This window comes from Fusarium phalaenopsidis (genome assembly GCF_050370095.1).
Source record: "Fusarium phalaenopsidis strain FUZ10S chromosome Unknown contig_32302, whole genome shotgun sequence".
Lineage (NCBI taxonomy): Eukaryota > Fungi > Ascomycota > Sordariomycetes > Hypocreales > Nectriaceae > Fusarium > Fusarium phalaenopsidis.
In genome coordinates, this window is record NW_028145405.1 from 5156712 (window position 1) to 5172020 (window position 15309).

Sequence of the window (15309 nt, forward strand, 5' to 3'; positions counted from 1 at the left end):
GATCTGTGAGACTGGCCCACACATTGGAGTGTATTGGACATAATCAGCATGGACCCAGGTTGAGCGGATCCTCCGGAGCTTTTCAGATAGAGCTTCCATAGATGACTTTGCTCTAATACGAATTGACTTCGTGCTGCGTGTCCTCCGGAGCCTCCCCGGTGCATTGCTTCTGGGGCATGCGGTAATAGTCGCGGCGATTATGCATGGCATCCTTGCCTAGGCCAAGACCAATATGTCGCTCTCCTCCAATGGCATGTATTGATTACGGCTCTGTAAGACCGATCTGAGCTACCTCATCGCGGCGAATACAAGGCTAGTTGTGTCGTATTGCATGCATCACGACATACAGCCTCACCCGAGTCAGACAAGGTTCGCCAACGTTCAACTTCATGTCATGATGCAATAAACTTTGGCCATATACATATCCTATGCTGTATGCTATATCTCTATTGGTCTGTCCTGTCTTTCTGACCTTGCGGGTACTATCTATGTACAGAGAGGAGTAGTTATCGTGATTAGTCTATGTTGTTGGGTAGTCATAAGCATCGTGTCGTTCATATTTGACGAAAAATCAAGTCCCAATCCCAGGAATTTCTTGTCGCTTGCCCAATCCAATGCCAGTAAATGCCGATAACTCCAATGCATGCTCCAATGCGCCCGCCTGTATGCAATATTAAATGTCCCGTGTTCACATGCTCCCATTACTCTCACATCGTCGTCCGTCGTCGTGTCGTCCCTCAACATCATTTCTCCTCATTAAGGCGAACACCAGCTCTCCGCATTAGGTATGCTCCATCCCGCCGCCGCGAATAGGGGGACGGAGGCAGGGTATGATAGGGAAAAGGGAAGCCAGAACCGGTCTTGGACCAGGTGCGGCGCCCTCTCGGGCCTGAGCCAGTGGTCGTCATGCTTGAGGGTAGAGATCCTCCGTAGCACCCACATCAGCTCCTTACCCAGAGATTCTTGCCTCCTCAGATCAGCGTGCTTGAGCTCGTTCACGTAGGTCCTGGCCAATTCGTCGGCCAGGCCTGGCAGCGATAGCACGGCGGCGGCCGTGGGCCCCTCCTTGACGATGTGCGCGCTGCCAAAGTCGTAGGGGAACCTCACGCGGACCTGACGGAAGAGCCCGTCGGACGTCGGAATGCCCCAGATGTCCGTCTTTCCGGGGATAGGAAGCATGTCATGTGTCCGGGCCCAGCCCTTCAGGGGCTTGCGGGTGTGCTCGGGACAGATGATGCTTACCTTGAAGGGCTTGACGTCGTAGCCGTAGTAGGCCATGGCAGCGTGGCCGCTAACAGCGTAGGGGATGTGGCTGAAGCGGGCGGCGATGAGGTTGATGACCTCGCGCACAATGTCCGGGGGCATGGCTCGGTCGGTGGCGCTGACAACTCCCATGTTGCTGGCTGGGCTGGCCGAGTAGAGTAGCCGGTTGGTGCCATGGCGGCTCTGACTGCGGTCCCGCCGTGTCGTCGTCGTCGATGGAGCGTGAGTGTGACGGCGAGTAACGCGGTCAGTAGGTCCGTGGCTGCGCGTGGCAGAAGGTTCTCTTGTCGAGGCTGGCCAGCTCTCGCGAACTTTTCGATGCTGGGAGTCAGTACGCCCGTGGTGGCTGTTGCGCGTAACCGAGGCCTCCCTGGTGATGGCGGCAGTGGCCGTCGTGGTGGCGGTAGCGGCGGACCAGCTGTCGCGGGCCCGTTGCTGCTGTTGTTGATGCTGATGCTGTTGTTCCTGATTCCTCTCATGTAATTGATCTCGGGCTCTCTGGTGATGGACCTGTGTCTCTCTGGGTGACCGTGTGCGGGCTCGCGATGATGATGACGCGCTCCAGTTGTCGACGCGCGCCCGCTTCTTGTCCCGCAGATCCCGCTCCGGCGTGCGTTGTCGCTGTGGTTTCGTGCGTGGCGGTGGGCTTGGGCTCCCTCTCGCCTTCTGAAGCTTCTGCACAGCGACGTGAGAAGGCTTGACAGAGGTGGAGAGTCCGCTCAGAAGTGATCGCAGAAATGACCCAAAAGCCATTATCATGAAAAGATACTTTTGGCAATTCAATACTGAGTATGTACTGGACTGTACTCAAGCTTCGGGACGGGAACAGGCGCGTGTCAGGGGGGCCGGGGGGCGGGTTAAAGCTGAAGGAACTGGAACTTACTAATGACGGGAGACTGTGGTCCCTCAAGTGGACGCCGGCTCCCTTGCCCATCTACCGAGATGAAAAAGGGGCGAACCAGGTAATTAGTTTTTTTTTTTTTTTTTTTTCTCTGCCTGACGGGATTAATTCGTGTGGTCTCTTTGTTTAAATTGATTGGAAGGGTCTGGATGACAGAAGAATTCCAAGCCTGGATGGATGCATGGACCCCTCTAAAAGAAACAACACTGTGACTGACCTGACGGGACCCATGACTTTAAGGGCGAAAATCCTAGGCTGCCCAACCTCTGCTCATGTGTCAACAAAGAAGACGGTCGCTGCATGTTCAGGGGACGTTTGCAGGGGACCTTTATCGGCAATGCATCTTGATGGGTTGAACACCTCATCCCACATAATCATTCCCGTTGATTGCCTCGTCCCGCCCACCGCCCATCGCAACCTAAACGCTCACACCCAATCAGGACCACAATCGCATGCAAGAATTAGTACCATGAGTACGATGCTAACCTGTCTAGTAGTTCGCGACATGGCTGGGCCTCTAAATCGTCCCTTCCAACCGCCAACGCCTGCCTACGTATGGTGCCCGATAATCCTACAAGTCCATCATCCCGTGGCCTCGTCAATCAATGGTTTGCATCTTAGTGTCCCTCTCTCTCGCCATCGTCATATCCACTCGCTTATAACTCCTCCTCCACCTCCATTTCCTCCCCATTCGCTTGTCCCTTGCTCCCCGCCGGCCCATCCTTTTTCGGCATTGTCGCCTCTTTGTCGATCATCTGCCTCGACACCGACACAATGTTGTCTTCGATGAGCTCCTGTCCGACATCCTCGAGATGCTTCTTGGGGTCAAGTTTGCCAACGTATCGCGTCTTCAGTTGCTCCTTGGTCAACTCTGTCTCTTCCTTCACACGCTTCTCGTAGCCATCTGCCAACGTGACCAGCTGCTGTAGTCGGTCCTTGTTCTTGCAGCCCTCGTGTCGGAAGTCGTCCATCTCCAGCGCCTCTGTCCAAACGTGCTTGTGCAGGTTCATCAGCATGTTCTCTTCGAGTGCCGTCTTGCGGTAGTTGATTCCGATCGAGTAGTAGTGTCGGTTGAGGCCGTGAATGAGTGCCTGGATCGAGGGCTTGTTGAGATGACCCAAGTTGCTGGTGCTCTGGCGGGGCTCTTGACCCATCATCAAGAGCTGTGGGTTGATGAGTCTGAAGGCATCGATGACGACTTTGCCCTTGACCGATTGGATAGGGTCAATGACGACGGCGACGGCGCGGGGGTTCAGTTGCTCGAAAGACTGTTGGGTGTTGATATCAACTGACGAAAGCCAGCAACCAAAACCAGGGTGAGAGTGGTACCAGCCGACAACCGACTCGGGTCTGTTCAGAGGATTTAGTGAGTGCAACGGGAGCTTATCCAGTCGAATGAACCAACCTTCCTGTTTGTCGCAGCATATCCATCATCTTGGTCTGGAACACGGGGTCCACGGCCTCGACACTGACGCCGGTACCGCTCTGAGGCATGGCAAACACGTCCATAACCTTGACAGTAAAGTCATCCACAAACTCGCCCAGCATCAGGCCCATGACTTCCATAGGCACACCGGCTCGGCCGTGTCGAAGCATCTTGAGCAGGGCAAGGGAGGAAATGTATACTGTTTCCGAGTTGTCGATTAGGTTCGTGTTGTCCTATCATTATCCGCGTCAGCACAATCACTCGATCGCCAGCATCCTCTGAAAGGAAGCTTGAATGGCAGCTCTAGCTTACCGTGCCGGGAGCAGCTCCACCAAGGCCCATGCCACCACCGCCCAGTAGACTCCTAAAGCGCTCCATGATGTCTGTGATGTGTATGAGAGTGTCTGGTAGAGATGCGCGCGTGTAGAATGGCACAGAAATGGAGGTGGTGAGGTGTGATGAAGATGTTGGAGGGCGTTGCTATGGTCGGAGCTAAGGTGGAAGCGTATTGACGTTGACGCCAGCCCGGCAGCCTGGAAGCCACAGCTCTGGAGCTTAGTAATGTCACGTGCTGTGATCTTTTGTGGCTAGAGCTCAGCCTCGCTTCAAACAAATGAGCTGCAGCACCGTGGGGCTGACATCCGCTGTGGCTGGAGCCAATCGGGACCCGCTTGTAAGATTAATCCGGTGTAAACGCCGGCTCCGAGTCTGGGCTTCGGTTCGCATTGGCAGCCTCTCTCTGCCGTGTGCTCTCTCTCTTACATGGTTTCTTTTCGAACTCCCACATTCTCTCTCCACCTTACGATCGATCATGCCGAGCTCTCTTTGAGCAAAAAAAGTTACAAGATCTCGGTCACCAACGATTCAACACCTCCTTCTCACGCCAACCTTTTCTCGCACCCCTTCCTGCTCCAGCTTCGCGACGCTCTCTAAGCAGCCGCAGTCATGGGCGACGACATTCGGGTCGAGCTGGGCTCGGTCGCGCTCAACGGCGCATCACCAAAGAAAGTCGCCTACTTTTACGATTCTGATATCGGCAACTATGCCTACGTAACTGGGCACCCTATGAAGCCTCATCGCATTCGTCTGGCGCATAGCTTGATCATGCAGTACAACCTCTACCAGAAGATGGAAATCTACGTGAGTTCTCCCGCGGGGTCTCTAACGCTCGCTCTCGCTCCACGCCACTTTTCGTTACAAAACATTGCTGACCTTCTTGAAGCGCGCGAAGCCAGCGACCAGAGGCGAAATGACCCAGTTTCACACGGACGATTACATCGACTTCCTGCAGAAGGTGACGCCCGATAACATGGATAGCTTCATGCGAGAGCAGGGCAAGTACAACGTGGGAGACGACTGTCCCGTTTTCGACGGTCTCTTCGAGTTTTGTGGTATTAGCGCCGGTGGCAGCATGGAGGGTGCAGCGCGCCTGAACCGCCAAAAGTGTGACATCGCCATCAACTGGGCTGGTGGTCTCCATCACGCCAAAAAGTGTGAGGCAAGCGGTTTCTGCTACGTCAATGGTGCGCAATCCCCCATACTCACCTAGCTGATGCGATCTAACCATATCCCAGACATCGTCCTCGGAATTCTCGAACTCCTCCGATTCAAGAAGCGCGTCCTCTATGTCGATATCGATGTTCACCACGGCGACGGTGTCGAAGAGGCCTTCTATACGACCGACCGCGTCATGACGGTATCTTTCCACAAGTACGGCGAGTACTTCCCCGGAACTGGTGAACTCAGAGACACCGGTATCGGCCAGGGCAAGAACTATGCCGTCAACTTTCCCCTCCGAGACGGCATCACGGATGTGTCTTACCGATCAATCTTCCAGCCCGTTATCGAGAACGTCATGAAATACTTCCAGCCCGAGGCGGTTGTCTTGCAGTGCGGTGGCGACAGTCTCTCTGGCGATCGATTGGGCTGCTTCAACCTGAGCATGGACGGTCACGCTAACTGCGTCAACTTTGTTAAGAGTTTCAACCTGCCCACTCTTGTGCTTGGTGGTGGTGGCTACACGATGCGAAATGTTGCGCGTACATGGGCCTTTGAGACGGGTGTTCTTGTGGGGCAAGAGATGGAGCGAACCCTGCCTTACAACGAATACTACGAGGTATGCGATGCGATTATTGTGAGAAATACTTTTTGCTAACTCAGAGGCAGTACTATGCTCCTGATTTCGAGTTGAACGTGCGATCCTCCAACATGGAGAACTCCAATAGCCGAGAGTACCTCGAGAAGATCACATCCGCCGTCATTGACAACCTGCGACAGACTGGCCCTGCGCCAAGTGTGCAGATGCAGGATGTCCCACGAAAGCCTTTTGGCGGTATGACTGACGAGGAGGAAGCCGAGCTGGAGGACATGGACGAAGATGAGAACAAGGATGTTCGCATGACTGAACATCGTTGGGACAAGCGAGTCGAGCACGAGGGCGAGTTCGAGCCCAGCGAAGACGACGACGAAATGGCACGCGCTCACGGTGCTACCCGACAAAACGGCAACAAGCGCACCTTTACTGATTACCGTAAGGGGGAAATGGAGGTGGACAGCGGCAATGCCACGCCCAAGGCTCCGAATGGCGCTTCTGCTGAGGAGCCTGCTGGTGATGATACTCACGATGTGAACGACGATACCATCGAGGACATGTCAGCGCATGAGCAGCCAGAGAAGGACCAGCCTGAGAAGGAAGCTGAGAAACCAGAGGAGACGGCCAAGGAGACCGAGAAGACCAGCGTGGACAACGACGGCGACGTGGGAATGACGGACTCGGCACCCACAGAAGAGACAACGACTATTAAAAAGGAAGACGTCGAGCCCGAAACAACCGCCGAACCAGCACCGCCCGCTGAGAAGGCGACACAAGAGGAGTCCACAACTAAGGAAGCGCCAGAAGCTACCAAGGAGACTACATCAGAACCGAAGCCCACTGAGGAGGCCGCTGAGAAACCCGCAGAGGCAACTGAGCAAAAAGACAAGGCCGAGCCAGCTGGTGACGCTATGGACGTGGACAACGAGAAAGAAAAGCCAAAGGAGCCGGAGGCACCCAAGGAGAAGAGCAAGAGCCCCTCAAGCTAGATGCTGCTTCAATGGGGTTAGGCTCACGGCTCAATTGGTTCGATTGATGTTGCACGTTCCATGCAACAGCTCACGCCACAGTCGTTCTTTGCGTGCTTGTCCCGGTTCCGGCATCACACCAGTGGTTCACGCGACGGGCACCTTGTATCATAGCGATGAGAAGATGTGGCCTGGGGCAAGGCGTTCCAGGCGTAGGGATAGAGTGGCAGGGAGGGGCAGGTGCCAGTTTTAGAGGGCGGTATATCGGCTTCTCTTGCACCGGGGTATCTCTCATTCCATGTCGTATTACGAGGATTCATGTTTCTAGTTGGTATCATAGCGAAAGGATATAATCAGTTGTTTCACCATGTACATCAGTCGTTAATCATGGCCATCTCAAGTGTAACAATTTGTTTGTCGTGCCTGCTGATCATACCAATAACCAACTTACATGTCCAACCAGACACTCGAAGCATACCCTATCCCCAGACGCCAAACGCCCATGCGAAAGACCAAACCCGGATATCATACCTTGCCCATTCAACAAGTATAGCTCATCATTCGTACAGCTCGTTATTCGTTACCAATCACCACAACTCCAAGCCTTGAAACCCAAAGGATCGGTCAATCTACAACCTAGTTCTCGTGCTCCTTAAGCGCTATACTCATCTCCAAAGACAGTTTGCACCGCTCGTCTTTGTCTGCGCTCCCTGCCAGGACTGCCTCTTGTTGGCTCGCGCTGAACGTCGGGGTTGACACCACTTGGGCGCTGTTGCTGGGCCAAGGGAGATTTGGGATAGTATCAGTCCCAAGGATCTCATATTGAAATCCGTGTCGATATCCATCTCCACAGGAAGAGTTTTCTGAGAATTCCTCTGGCTTCTGGGACACACAGATACCTGTTGGTCGATGTCCATCTTGGAGAAGGCTCGGGCGAGCTTCCCAGACGGGTTCCGTATCTCGACGCATCCGTGATATATGATGCCCTGCATCATATCTCCAAACGATCCCATTCTCGCGAGGTTTACGAGTGGCCGTTTACTGCCATTTGTATTGCGGCTGCCCCTGGGACGACCGACTCGCGACTTGAAAGCGCTGAGGACCATACCTGCTGTTTGCTTTCAGGGACCGGTCTGTAGCTATCAGCAAAATACACAATTGATCTGTCGCAGGCCATGCGTACAGATCAATCGTATAGCTGTGCTCGCCGTCTATGACGATTGCTAGCAATTACTCAAGTTCGTAAAGTTGAGTATCGTTTGTTTATTGTAAAAGGGGAATGTTCAAAGTAAACAAGAAAGCGGATAGCCATTGCATTTAAAATCAATTTGCTAAAATTTTACTGTGTTTATTTGATCATCTGACATGTATGCTTCTCACAGGGTTGTTGTTGAGTCGTGAAGTTTCTCATCCTCTGCTGCCTAAAATTGTCTAGTTAGCCTGGGAGTGAGGCTATTCAGAGGCAGTGTCATCCCCAATATGCACGTCCCTGGCGCGTTCTTGCGGCTAATTCGATCACATGACAGCCACTGCATAGATAGTCGGTTTCCAAAGTTGACTCACCTGAAGCGCCGTCGTTCCCCGGCCTGCCTATCAGATTGTTTGAGGAGAAGGCATTTCAACGGGACTTGGGACGCACGTTCATGCCTTGTTCTCACGCATGAGGGTTAAAAACACAGATGGTTTGGTCCTTGCAGATCTTATTTTCTTGGAATTTTTATTCTATTCTATAATTTCCTTCGCATATAAACTAAACATAAGTGGATGCGGTGAGAATTCGTGAACTGCAACCTGAGTGATTCCCTGGGTAATGACTCCATCCACATCAAAGTGAAGCAAATTACATAGAAGGCACTCAGCCACGAAGATACGGATTGCCGTGGCGACATAAGATCAATATTCTAGAAGAACCAAGAAAATATCCAAATGAACCCATGTCACTTAACTAAAACTCGCAACAACTCAATCTGGATCACCAAAGTCAACAACACTGGATGTGTAATACGCCTACAGGGTGAGGACATCCCCTCCAGTGGGGGACCGAAAGAAGCTGATAAGATCCCCCACATTCCGAGCACAGACCCCACGTCACACCGGGCTGCCGAGATTCTGCCATGAATGATTAGCAGGGTAGGGGACGAGAGCTCCATGGGCAAAGCGGGCGCTGCGGGGGGGCTTTCGCGCAGGATAGAAAAATAATTATTTCCAAACCTTCTCCCATGACTCGAGGTTCCACCAAAACCTTGAATCTCTCTTCTTATACGTATCCCTCTTCCACATTCTTTGTTTACTCTCGATATCCAATGTCAATGTAGCATCAAACTATTTTCACCTGAAAGAACTCCTCAGCGCCTCCCATCGCCGAATTCCCTTTAGAATCAGCGCTTGACTCACTTCCTCATCCATCATGCCAACCCCCGCGCCCGACGCCCAGACGGCCAAGCTGGCCGTCTGGAAAGAGGCCCTCTACGATCGCTGTCGCGAGTCCGGCGTCGACATGTTCTCTCAAGATGACCTCCTCCGCCTCGACGTTATCCCCAACCGCGACCTCATGCTGCTGGCCCGCGTCGTCCAGTCCCTCAGCGATGACAAGCTCTTCATCACCATGCGCGAGGCCTCGGGCCAGGTTCTGTGGAAGTGGCGCGACGCTCAAGAGGCGCACAAGTATGTTACTGCGACGGCTGATACCCCTCCCAATGCGCGCGGCTGACGGTTGTCCACCAGGTACAAACAGTGTTCGACCGATGAACAGGTCATGGTGTACTCGCTCATCGACGACTCGGGCGGCGACGGCATCTGGTCCCAGACCCTCCAGAAGCGCCTCAACATGCACGACTCGGTCCTCAAGAACGCCCTCAAGCAGCTCCAGACAAAGGGTCTCATCGCCCCCTTCAAGAATGTCGAGCACCCTAACAAGAAGATGTTCATCAAGGCCTCCATCCGCCCCAGCGATCGCGCCACCGGCGGCCCCTGGTACACCGACCAGAACCTCGACGAGGCCTTCATAGAGGAGCTGCAGCGCTTCGTCTTTGACTACCTGAAGCTTCAGAGTAGCTACCACAGCACTCATGGAGGTGGTGCTCCGGCGCGGACGCAGGTGCCCAAGAAGGGTGTCGTCAAGGGAGGCGTGGAGAAGGGGAAGAAGCGTGATGCTAGCCACATGGATGAGCCTCCATCGAAAATCACAAAGACCTCCTCCGCAGCTCCTCCAAGGAAGGACACTCTCCTCCCTCTCCCTGCCGGTTACACGGGCTACCCGACCGTCCGCGACATCGCCCGTCTCCTCTCCACGAGCGGCGTCACCCACAATACCATCCTATCCGAACACGATGTCAAGAAGCTTGTCGATGTTCTGGTCTGGGATAACTTGGTCGAGCCTGTCAAGGTTGGCGGCAAGATTGGCTACCGCGTCTCCCGCATCGCCAAGCAGTCCGCAGAGAGATGGGCTGGCCGTGACGATCCCACAGGACTTGAGGGTGGCCCCGAGCCATTTGTCAGTGCCTTCACCGAGGCTCCTTGTGGCCGCTGCCCAGTCTTTGAGATCTGCGAAGAGGGTGGACCGGTAGGTCCAAACAACTGCGAATATTTCCAGAGGTGGTTAGGCATTGAATAGACTGGATACGTCTACTAGGGTCTGGGAGGTTACTGAGCTATCACTCACTACTATCCAGTGTATTTTTTATTTATGGGGTCTGGCGTCTGGTTCCAAGTATCAATGGGTAGTTTGTTTGGGTTTCAGGGTGGCATAGCAGCGGCGTAGTAGGAAAAGCGACATGGCCAAATGGCCCTCCGCAGCGGTACACTTCAAAACTTACTTCAATCCACGTCTTTATGCTTTTGTAACTACTCTTCCGGTAGTCCAGGCACGTAACATGCAATCACATTGACACGGGAGCTACAGTATTTGTGGGCTGTGAATGGTTGATATTGTTTAGCAGCTGGGCCTTTAGGCCGACTTTTGAATCACTAGCTTCATGGCTAATCCTCTCCGAGGTTCGTTATGTGCTTCCAATTCCCAACCATAATGCCTTTTACGCATCAAAGGAACTGTTTACAGCTCACCAGAGTCGACGATGGTAGGGCGCTTCTGGTACTTGATGTTGCCGCTGCCAGAGCCAGTAGCCTCAAGAGCCTTGACAACGTCGAGAGACTCCTGGTCAGCGACCTCGCCGAAGACGACGTGGCGGCCGTTGAGCCAAGAGGTGACAACGGTGGTGACGAAGAACTGGGAGCCGTTGCTGTCTTGGGTTAGTAAACTGGCTGGGCTGCTTCGACATGAGATGCTTACGTGTTGGGGCCAGCGTTGGCCATGGACAGCAGACCAGGCTTGTCGTGCTTCAGCTGGAAGTTCTCATCAGCGAACTTCTCGCCGTAGATAGACTTGCCACCGGTTCCCTAGGAGATTGTGAGCTGTTGTTTCAGATTGGCATGTTTCTGGAAAACGTACGTTGCCACGGGTGAAGTCACCGCCCTGGAGCATGAAGTCGGGGATGATTCGGTGGAAGGAAGAACCCTTGTAGCCGAAGCCCTTCTCGCCAGTGCAGAGAGCACGGAAGTTCTCAGCGGTCTTGGGGACCACGTCGTCGAAGAGGTTGAAGTTGATGCGACCCTTCTGCTCTGTAGTGGACCAGCGTCAGCTCAGGTTGTCCCAGGTGAGGTGTTATGGTGGGGGTGCTTGAAGGGAATGCTGGGGATTGGCGACAGAGCTCCTCCAGAGGTTCCGCTCCAACAGCAAGGGGATTGTCACAGAAGCCGTCGAGCTTCCTGACGGAAAACGATGATGGATTTGATGGATCTGAGGGGATTCAAAGCTTACCCTTGACGGTGCTGGTGGGCTTGCCGTTCTGGAAGACGGGACCCTCCCACTCAATGTCGAAGTAGCTGTTTGATCAGAGTCAGCGAGCGGGCAATGGAGACAACACGAAGCTCGAGCAAGACCTACACCTTGTTGCCCATGATTGCGGAGGTTGCTGAGAAGAATCGAGAAGTTCGGAAAGTGTTGGAAGAAGACACAAGTTGAGGAAGAGAGAAAGAAGTTCTCGCGGCAGAGAAGCAAGAAGAGGTATGGCGGGGTACGAGGGGCTGGAGGAGGGAGGGTCTCATTTTGAGCAAGCTGGAGGGGCAAAATGTTAGCGCGGGCCGCGTGAGCCAATGGGAGAGGGCGGGAGAGGGGTAGTGGTGGGGTGAAATCGGAAGCCAAGTCACGTGAAGTGAGCCGGGGAGCTCCCTTCCACGCCTTCTGCCTCCTTCCATGTTTTGCTTGCTTCGCCATGCTCGTCTCCATGAGGTCACCGTGTGGCCATGGATGCCATTGTGGGCCCCGCAGCTTCGCAACAGCTTCTGCTGATCAACAGCGTCAAACGAGCAGAGCCGAGAGGCCCTGGTTGGTATTTCTCAGACCGCCATTGCTGGTCAAGGGATTCTGTCAAGGCTCAAGGCACAAGGGATCCCCCAAACACAGCTCCGATGGGGCTACCGTTGAGCTGATGGTGGTTGCCAGGACCACGCCCACGTCCGCCCACGCCTCAGGCCCTTCCAAGTCTCAAGCCAGCCAGCCCCTCAGGCAGCCCAGCCCAGCGTCACCCAAACGTGTTGAGCGAGTGGCCCGATGCCCCCGAGGTGCAGCAGACTTTTGTCCAAGGATCCATGCCCATTGGAGGGATCCTGGGACGTGGCCACCACAGTGGATTCTCGCTATTGCATGGCCCCTCCACCTCGAGTCTCATCCAGTCCACGGCCCCGTGGGTGAGGTGGCCGGTGGGTGGTGGGTGAGTGAGTGAATCGGACACCAGGATGGCAAGCTCCCCTCCGTGAGACCGGGAAAATGGGTGAGGACAAGGGCAAGGAGACATGACGAGGTGTACTGTAGACGAGGAGAGGACCGGCATCGAAGCCGGGTTTGTGCGACTTTTCCATCAACACCAATTGGGATCGTGATTGACATTGTTGGTCCGGGACGCATTGGCTCTGCTCTGACACTGACATGCTCGGAGATGTCCTGCTCGAAGGCGTCTTGCTCTCCCTGGAGCTGACTGAGCTTCCCCGGAAAGCTCCAGCTGGCGGGCTGGCTGGTGTGACAAAGGGCAAACGCGGTTGAGAAAGAATTGAAACTGCACGTACCTTGAAGAGGACTAATACACTTGGGAAAAAAGGTGATGGTACAAGAGATGAGGACAATTAGACAGGTAAAATTACAGAAATCTGTCGGATACACGTGTCGAGGTTGGTCTTTTGGACTGGACTGGTCTCGAGAGAGGGAAAAGTTTTGGGGCAAGCTGAGCGTCGATTATTCGTAGCGCGGGGAGCGACGGCTTTCAGGCCTGAAGTATAAGGTTTTACTGTAGCTCGCGGGGCCCTCCACTGTCCCGGAGCTGTTGTCCATGCCGGGCTACATAGAATGAGCTTACTGTTGGGCTTGAGAGTGGTTGTTGGTTAGCCGAGGCAGATGAGATTCAATTGAGTCTTGTATCCCATCATGCATGATTGCCATTGAGCGATTGATAGCAATCTCCAGCCTTGAATGTCACCTTTACTTTGGGCTTCATTACCTCTATTCATTCCCCAATAGAACCTAATCATGGTTGGTGGAGCGTCACGTGACAAGCTATGATCCACGCTGAGTCCGCGCTGCCGCGTTGGGAAGTGTCCAAGTGTCCAGGATGCGTTGGCGCAAGGGGCTCCTTTGACACCCATATCTTGTTGGAATATCTACCCAATCCGCAGAGCGGCAGCAACAGCAGCAACATCTCGCCTGAACTATCCGTTCTTTGCGGTAGATCTCTCCATCGTCTAGCGGTTTTGTGCTTCTTGGATTTCTCGCCATGGATCTCAACGACTTGAAGAGCACGGTCTCGAACCTGACCTTGTATGACCTCAAGGCCGGCTTTCGAAAGGCCCAAAATGGTACTCCCTATGCGGCCTCGCCTGCTGCGCCTGACGGTTACTGACGCTATGCGCAGCTGTTATGAACTTTACTGAGATGGAGGCAAAGGTCGGTTGAGCTCTGCGCGACCGATGTCGTTGTCGCTGTCGCCGTGACACGTTGGGCTTACGATGATACGCAGGTTCGCGAGGCGACGAACAACGAACCCTGGGGAGCCTCCTCCACCCTGATGCAAGAGATTGCCAACGGCACCTTCAACTAGTACGCCAATCAAGTCGATGCGTCTTTCCAGCTGCTGACCATAATCAGCCAAACCCTCAACGAGATCATGCCCATGATCTATCGTCGCTTCACCGAGAAGGCCGCCGAGGAGTGGCGTCAGATTTACAAGGCTCTCCAACTACTCGAGTTCCTCATCAAGCACGGCTCCGAGCGCGTGATTGACGATGCCCGGGGACACATCTCCCTCCTCAAGATGCTCCGCCAATTCCATTTTATTGACCAGAACGGAAAGGACCAGGGTATCAATGTGCGCAACAGGGCCAAGGAGCTTGCCGAGCTCCTAAGCGACGTCGACCGCATCCGATCCGAGCGCAAGAAGGCGCGTGCGACCAAGAACAAGTATACTGGCGTCGAAGGTGGCGCGACCTTTGGCGGCGGCTTCTCGAGTGGCAGCTCTGGTCGCTATGGCGGCTTTGGCAGCGAGAGTGCCGACTATGGCGGTGGTAGTAGCGGCGGTGCCAACTTTGGTGGTTACTCTGGAGGTGTCTATGGCGATGGCGGTGGTTTCGGTGGCCAGAGCGACGATTGGCGAGAGGGCGGCGGCAGCGGCAGCGGTAGCAGAGCTGACCGATTCGAAGAGTATGACGAGTTTGACGAGGATGAGAGGCCAGCTCCTGCATCCCGAGCTGCTGCAAAGAGACCAGAGCGAGCCCCGGCGGCCAAGAAGGCAGCTGAGCCTCCCAAGAAGAAGGAGCCTGAGGTGGACCTGTTCTCTTTCGATGATACTGCGCCGGCATCATCTTCTGCGGCGCCGGCCGCGTCCAGCTTTGCTGCTATGGCTCCTACTAACACCACCGCCGCCTCAGCGCCAGCGGACGACGACGACGAGTTTGACGACTTCCAGTCTGCTACTCCTGCGGCCCAGCCTACAGCCTCCAGCAACTTTGCCCAGACCGCCGCGCCCGCCGTGACATCGACAGCTTCTACAACTGCTCACTTTGCTGCTCCCCAACCCCAGTCGGCCCCCCAGCAGGCCGACATCAGCCAGATGGTCAGCATGGCGTCAATCTCACCCGCGAATAGCGCCAGGGGCACTCCCGGAGTCAACTACTCTGCCTTTAGCATTCCTGCTGCTGCCCCAGCTGCCGCCCCTGCCCCCCAGCAGGGAGGCTTCCAGTCCGGACCCAACTACTTTGGCACCGTTCAAGCGCAACCCGCGAAGCCCGCTGCGGTGTCTGGCCTGCCAGGCATGTCTAGTGCTTCCAACACACCAACCACCATGGCCAACATGAAGCCCGTCACCAGCCCCGGAGCCAAGCCCCCTGCTGCTGGAGGAGATGCCTTTGGTGCGCTCTGGGGCAAGGCAAGTGCCGGCATCAAGAAGTCCAGCACGCCCACCGCTGGGCCTACCATGGGCCAGCTGGCCAAGGAGAAGAGCAGTGCCGGAATCTGGGGTGCCCCCTCCGCGGGCTCCTCTAGCGGCAACGCGGCGCCCAAGACTGGCGGCTCTGCCATGGACGATCTCCTGGGCTGAGCTAGCGGAATAAGCGCGTC

The 15309-nt window shown here is 54.8% G+C and overlaps 6 protein-coding genes across 6 annotated transcripts; 3 read left to right on the forward strand and 3 right to left on the reverse strand.

Moving 5' to 3' along the window:
* Positions 1–756: 756 nt before the first annotated feature.
* Positions 757–2016, reverse strand: LRP88_08948 (uncharacterized protein; the record flags this gene model as incomplete). Its single annotated transcript, XM_083245444.1, has 1 exon — positions 757–2016. One exon carries the CDS (start codon positions 2014–2016, stop codon positions 757–759), a length of 1260 nt encoding a protein of 419 aa, XP_083099938.1.
* An 804-nt stretch (positions 2017–2820) lies between these two features.
* Positions 2821–3968, reverse strand: LRP88_08949 (proteasome regulatory particle lid subunit RPN11; the record flags this gene model as incomplete). Its single annotated transcript, XM_083245445.1, has 3 exons — positions 2821–3514; positions 3570–3823; positions 3903–3968. 3 exons carry the CDS (start codon positions 3966–3968, stop codon positions 2821–2823), a joined length of 1014 nt encoding a protein of 337 aa, XP_083099939.1.
* A 567-nt stretch (positions 3969–4535) lies between these two features.
* On the forward strand, positions 4536–6671 carry LRP88_08950 (histone deacetylase RPD3; the record flags this gene model as incomplete). The annotated part of the gene is made up of 4 exons (XM_083245446.1): positions 4536–4730; positions 4813–5113; positions 5165–5706; positions 5757–6671. 4 exons carry the CDS (start codon positions 4536–4538, stop codon positions 6669–6671), a joined length of 1953 nt encoding a protein of 650 aa, XP_083099940.1.
* Positions 6672–9057: 2386 nt separating this feature from the next.
* On the forward strand, positions 9058–10399 carry LRP88_08951 (DNA-directed RNA polymerase III subunit C34; the record flags this gene model as incomplete). The annotated part of the gene is made up of 3 exons (XM_083245447.1): positions 9058–9314; positions 9375–10212; positions 10322–10399. The coding sequence occupies 3 exons, from the start codon at positions 9058–9060 to the stop codon at positions 10397–10399; spliced, it is 1173 nt and encodes a 390-aa protein (XP_083099941.1).
* A 302-nt stretch (positions 10400–10701) lies between these two features.
* LRP88_08952 (peptidylprolyl isomerase) lies at positions 10702–11753 on the reverse strand (the record flags this gene model as incomplete). Its single annotated transcript, XM_083245448.1, has 5 exons — positions 10702–10888; positions 10939–11045; positions 11098–11267; positions 11467–11531; positions 11593–11753. 5 exons carry the CDS (start codon positions 11751–11753, stop codon positions 10702–10704), a joined length of 690 nt encoding a protein of 229 aa, XP_083099942.1.
* A 1718-nt stretch (positions 11754–13471) lies between these two features.
* On the forward strand, positions 13472–15289 carry LRP88_08953 (ENTH domain-containing protein; the record flags this gene model as incomplete). Its single annotated transcript, XM_083245449.1, has 4 exons — positions 13472–13553; positions 13610–13641; positions 13715–13794; positions 13843–15289. 4 exons carry the CDS (start codon positions 13472–13474, stop codon positions 15287–15289), a joined length of 1641 nt encoding a protein of 546 aa, XP_083099943.1.
* Between the last annotated feature and the right edge of the window lie 20 nt (positions 15290–15309).